The 6,705-nt window shown below is 41.1% G+C and overlaps 1 protein-coding gene across 1 annotated transcript; it reads right to left on the bottom strand.

Moving 5' to 3' along the window:
- Positions 1-480: 480 nt before the first annotated feature.
- Positions 481-2,467, bottom strand: LOC148935306 (uncharacterized). Its single transcript, XM_089081481.1, has one exon. The coding sequence runs from the start codon at positions 1,382-1,384 to the stop codon at positions 635-637; it is 750 nt and encodes a 249-aa protein (XP_088937607.1). The 5' UTR covers positions 1,385-2,467; the 3' UTR covers positions 481-634.
- Between the last annotated feature and the right edge of the window lie 4,238 nt (positions 2,468-6,705).

Raw genomic sequence — 6,705 nt, 5'->3', positions numbered from 1 at the left:
ACGCAGGAAGGGAGACAAGGTTTACGTCAAGTGGCTGGGATTCGATAGATCGCATAACTCATGGAAACAAAAGCAATGTGATTTAATTTATTTTTCTTATTTTTATAATGTATTAGAAAAATAAATATACACTGTATACATGTATACAAAGAGTTTTTATTATTTTTTTCTTCCATTACATTTTTTAAACTATACATGTATGCAACTTACGAGAACACATGTAAAACTACATGTATTATAAACAATATATGTATTAAGCCGAGTATACATTAAATAAATCGAAGAGAGAATTAAAATTAATTCCTCAGCAAGCAGGATCTTGATTGCTATTATAAATTATATATAAAATAAATTTGAACAACTAAATTTTATTGTAAAAACTACATATAAAAACTACAAAAAATACATACATCTATACTACATATAAAACAGTATCGTATAAAACAGTATCGTATAAAACTACAAGAATACATACGTTCATACATACATAGATATGATACATAGATACGTATATACATACGTGCATATATGCATACATATAAACTATATAAAAAATATAAAAATATATGTACATTGTATAAACATGTATATATATATATATATATATATATATATATATATATATATATATATATTACAATGGAATCCGCCAATGTCCCCACGGTAACGTCTCCGTCGAATCCGGTACGATGTATCGTTTGTCGTCGTACGGACTCAGAGCGATTTTCGACTCGGACACCGTATATACTTGGTGTAGCTTGGATCTTATACACGACTGACGACGAGTCATTTCGATCTCTTCATTCAAGCACCGCGTATAATCGTCGAACGTTATTGTTCGCGTTACGACGTTATTCTTTACACCTTTCGCCTTTTTAATATCTTTTCTGCCGTCCACCGCGTACATCTTCGCTCTGAGTCCGACGAATTCCGTCATTATCGCACTGTTATTCTCATCCTTCATTAGACCGGGTACTTTTTTATTCGCGAGAGGCATCTCGTACGCATTGTCTGTCGGATAATCACTCGTATCGAATCTAGCGATATCGCGTTTCATCGCCTCGTACACATCGTCACATTCGATGTGATATACGAGACTGTCCATGTCGGTGTACATGATCTTACATTTCTCGCGATACAGCGGTGACATGTATTCGTGGTGAAATTCGTACAAGCAGATTTTCGATATGTCGAGTATACACATACTCACGTAAATCGGCTTGTTGAATTTTACCTCGAGTTTACGCAATTCGACGGCGATTAAGTTTTCCGCAAAACAGCTGCGGCTGTGGAAATTTGGTTTCGCGATCATTGCCTCCGCACCATACCGTCCATCCCATTTGGTCAAAAGTTTAACGTCGACGTGATTGCGCACATTTTCCATTGTTTTATACCACCGAATATGCGTTGTTCATTAATTTGTACAAATTTTTCTCAAAATCATTTTTCGCGTACGTTCTAAAGTGTGTATTGAGTTCGATGTAATCGCGGAGCCAGTCGGATTGAGCAAATTCTAGTACGCGATATATCTTTGCGATACGACCATGGCGCGTACATTGCTGCAGGTTGCGATAATGGATGACATACTTCTTGTCGTATAACGTCGCGAGAAGTTTATCCTGCCGCGTGCCGGATGGTTTATCGCGCGTCGGACAGAAAGGTAGGTCAGTGTGTCAATCGTGCAAATGATGCGGATACTCGAGATCGACCTCGAGAATATAACCCGTAGACGAATCCGAAGCGATTGCGCTCGCGTCAAAGTTCTCAACGTCTTCCATCCATCGAAATTCGGCATAGGGCAGCGATTGACACATCGCCCATCCGTACAGATTGTTCACGTCGTAGTACATCAAATACGACGATGGTTTCGATGGTTTCGTCGTACGAACGCATGTACTTGTTATTGGCCTGCGCGTATCTGCCGGAACATTGACTGAGACTGCCGCGTATACCGGCAGTCGATAAACATAACCATATCGATGTCGATGAGCAACTCAAATTTTACGAGCGTATGTTTCAACATGGCGTCCCACGTGAAACCTGGCAATGTGTAGTAATGCGCGGGATCGAGTCCAACTCGCGACGCAACTTTCGCGGAAATTTTCGAAAATGTCAGCCAATAACAAGACATCGGTCTTGAGATATAGATCGCTGTATTCGCCGGGCGTTCGGATGGAGAACCGCTGCAAGACGTTCGCAGCGTGCGCGTAATCGTTCTCCGACACCGTGTCACCGGTCAATGAACTATAGAATGATTCACGCGATGGTAGGCGCGTGTCCTGCAGCTTGTCCGCGCGATCCACGTATTCGTACGGAAATACATCTTTGCGCGTCAACAAGTCAAAATTTTCGTTTGATACCGTGGAAAATTCGGAACGTAAAATTTTTAATTTTTCTTTCGTTAGAAAAGATGCTAATTTATCAAGACTCGTATTTAAAAACTTGTACGAATCTATGAATCGCAAGCGTACGCAATTTCGTGAATCTGATCTCTCAGTGGTATTTTTAACGTGTTTTGTAAACGAAATATATTTTTCTTTTGTTATCGGCAGCACGTCGATCCTGCCTTCGAACGCCGTAGCTATTTCCGTGATGATAAAGTGCGCGTCATAACCGGAGACGTTGTGAAATACTATGGGAATGCAATATGAATCTTTATAATTTAGATTAAAATTTGAGTGCGCAAGACCACGGTAACGACCGGTAAGATGGCAATGAGCGCGTACTCGCGTGTCGTCCGATGCAAATGATTTCTCGCAAATGTGACAACGCGTCGCGCTACGATATGCCTCCCACTGCTCTCTCGACAACATTTCCATGGGGACATTCGCGGATAACAGCATTTTTACTTGATGCGCCAAATCTTCGAGTTGCCGAACGAACCACGCAACGCAGTCTTCGCCGCGACGAAATCGATATATCGATAATGCGTCGAGCATCGCACGAGCATCGCATGTAGTATCCGATGCTAAATACCTCGTGCTGCTGGTAGGGGTACGATGCGTCTCCCCTCTCTGCCGGTTCCTTTCGCCGTAGTACGCACTCCAAGTCCGCATAAACAATGAATGGAAGTCGTTCCTTATTCGTGTGGTTCTTGAATTCGAGCCACTTGTCGTCCTCGCTCGGCAGTCGGATGGCACAATCGTTCATCTTTTCGCAGTCCGTTGTATGTGACTACAATCTTTCAGACTGAAGTAATGTAGGCATCTGCAAACGGAAAATATGATTTTTTTAATAAACAATTTTATAAGAGAATTTTATAAGAGAAATAATAAAATTTGTTAAAATATATACCGGTCGCAAAAGTATTTTTTGTGTTCTTTTTTACTCAGTTGCGAGCTCACAAGATGGGACAGATCTTTGATGTACGCGAAGTGCCCCGCGTTATCATCGCGCGGATCCTGCACGTACAATAGATTTGCGTGCTTCTTCATCTTCCTTGATGTCAGCCGTATCGGGAGAATCTCCTTTCCTCCCTTGAAGCCGTAAATGTTGATTGAGATGTCATTGATTCGTTCAAAACTTCTTTATGTGATCTAATGTCATCGGAAACGTAATGTCTTGCAAATTTAACACTGCCGTATAATGCGGGTACGACAATTCCCGATTTGTATTCCTTTCAGCCGGATACAGAGCCGCGACCACCGACCACGCGAAACACGCATTGTCCTTGGATCGTACATTGATCACCGCTCGCTTTAACATCCCGCGGTAATTCGATGTAACATCCCGCGTGCATTGGATTATATTTGTTCACGTTTACAGTCAAATTTAGAATTCGCGACAACGCCCATCCACTGTCGCGTTCTTGGAATTCTTCGAGCGACGCCAACGTGGATTCAATAACGTACTGCTTGTACCACTCGTCTAAATTTGACACTCGAAAGAGTTCACTATTTTTAGTGTTTATCCCTTTGTTCGCGCGTTTATCGCCCGTCACAAACTCGCCGTTAAATGCAGTGTTCACTTTCACACTTTCACTATCGTGTCTTTGTACAATGTCTCGCACTCGCTCGAGCACTACATCACCAGCATCTTCTAAAAATTGTCGCGGCTCGATATAGTTCATATTGATCACCGCACCAGTCAATATACGGCTTTCAAATTCCGTATCGATTTCTCGCCAAACGAGAGATCCATTGCCTCTACTAGTGCTCGCGTACTCACCACCAACGTGCACGAAACGTCTTTCTAGTTGTACTTTTCGCACCCGCAAGTCGCGCGATCCTCGCCACCGCAGATTGTCTATTTGCAACGGTGAGGACGCTTAACACGGCTAAGTTCCTCGAGTTGTTCGATGCACTCCTCACATCGTTGCAACCACGCGAAACACTGTACCAAGGTAGCGACTTGGCTGCACTGCTCCAGCAGCTCGTGTTCCACTCGCTCTAAGTGTTCCATATTGCAAAATCTTGATTTTTTTAAATTGTTGTATTGTCTCATCAAAACAATTTTACATTTTTTTACTTTCTTTTTTTCTTTTCTCTATAGCTGCTTTAACTCGAAGCCAGTATATAAAGCGTTGTATTTCCGACATGTCCGGAGATTGATGAGAATAGAACAACCATATATGATTATCCTCGCTTCTTGGAATTATCTCTGCTACTTTTTGCCGTGAGAGAGGTAGTAATATATTGTATACGTGTCCTCTATAATGATAATATGTGCACGCTTCCAGAATTATTTCCGCTCTCTCAGAAGGAGCGGAAAAGCAGAGAGTCGAATTGTAGCATCCCTTAACTCTTGGGCGAGAAATCGGGAAATGGGGAGTTGGGGTATAGTGTCTCTTTATAAAAGTGTCTCTTTATACCGCCACGTTCACTAATAGATGAGAGATTGAATCCCATAATGGAGAACTTGTTAATTCTTCCAATGACCTTTCCATATTGTTTTTATATCACATCACACTCTTCCACGGAGCACTTGCATATGACTCGTTCACAATGTTGTCTTTTTTCAATTTGTGCAAATTGGGCATATGTTGCATGGCATTATCACACAGACGGACTGTTGGAGCAAAATCGGCTGTTTAGCGCATTGAGAGTATCTATCTCGTGCTTCCTAACGGCATACAATACTTCAATGTCAGTGTCTGCCAGACGAACCATGCATTCGGCACACAGAGTTAGTGCACCACCCGTTGAATAATAAAATTGTATTGAACAATACTTTTTATTATTATTCAATGCAAGGAGTTCCGAACGGGTAACAATTTTTTCTTGCATAATCCGTAAGGTCATCACTTTGATCTACTTACGTAATTGCTATCGTCAGACAATGCGTGCTCTTCGTCTTCAACATCAATGTCAATATTGTCAATATTGTCAATCTCCATTTCTTCTTCATTTTCAAACACTTCGTCCACTATATTCACAAAGTCTTCATCATCCATATTAAACACATTTTCTATATTTAACACATTATCCATTTTCACCGTCAACTATTTTTTTCACACACATTAGACTTCCATCTACTGTGATCCTGTACATCCCATGATCCATTATATATCATCGACAATTTCTTTGTCCCTTTGTCGGAGCATCATCATAGGTCTCCCCAATTTGTTTATATCAGCCGGAGTATCGGCGCTTCTCTTGACACGCCGCGACACGTACGTCAATTTTTACGAAGAGCTATCTTTTCACGGGCTCTTCCTAGTAAAAAATTTGAACGTCATTGCGCTCCTTTGCGAACATGTCGTTACATGTTTGATTGCAACAAAAATTCTTAGAAAAAAAGGGGAGAAGGGGGAGGTTAACGGTTTGCCATGTCAAAAATTTACGCGATCAGTCCTCCATCGAACGATCTGCACGACAAAAACGGTACTCCGCTCCTCCATCATTCGAACAACACGCAATGTATTCCGCCAAAGGAAGCAGCGCACCGTACAATGGCAAAAAACAAAAGAAGAAATGTAACGCGTAAGTTTCAACTGCATTTTTTTAATTTTTTTTCTCTTTTTTTCCAATATTTGCAGTATTATATATTTAATTTCCACAATATTTTGGAGCGTCGCGCGGTGCGCTTACTGAGCAGACGTTACACTCTGACGGCCACGGGTTACAAATATTTGGAAATTGGAATCAACGTTAGTCCACCGAGCTACGTGGAGATCGCTCTGGGAGATCATCGGGGACAGGAATTGATACTGTCTCTCGAAACGTGGAAGGGACTCTACGAGCAGCGATGGAATATCTATAAATTGCTGCTAAACGATTACAAAGACAATTTTATAAGCGTCGGACCGTCAGAATTTATCTGATGAACGACATTACACTCGTACGTCTTGAATCTTTAAACGTACGCGTAACGATGATCGAATCGACGTTACGTCGTATGTTTGCTCTGAACGAATGTATCGATGTGACGTTCGATTGACTCGTCAGATTCGTCGATACGATCGATACCAAGTACGCGATTCTCCAACATCGCGTCTGTTGTAACAGATCCCGAATGCGATACGCGATTGTGATATCTTCGATAGACGTCAACTCGTCGATTGCGAGCTGTTAGCTTTAGTTTTTAGTATGTAAGAAAAAACATGTGAATAAAAAAATTTCACACTTAAAAATATATTCAATTTGTTTAAAAATATAAACATATATAATATGCAAAAAACATGTATTTCTTTCATTTCTTTCTTCCCCACCATAAAATAATTAGAAAAATAACATTCGCCATAAGAGAGAGAGAGAGAGAGCCGCA

This window comes from Pogonomyrmex barbatus, unplaced genomic scaffold, assembly GCF_055798465.1.
Source record: "Pogonomyrmex barbatus isolate J1 unplaced genomic scaffold, ASM5579846v1 scaffold5, whole genome shotgun sequence".
Classification (NCBI taxonomy): Eukaryota; Metazoa; Arthropoda; class Insecta; order Hymenoptera; family Formicidae; genus Pogonomyrmex; species Pogonomyrmex barbatus.
This window is presented reverse-complemented; position numbering and strand designations above follow the sequence as displayed.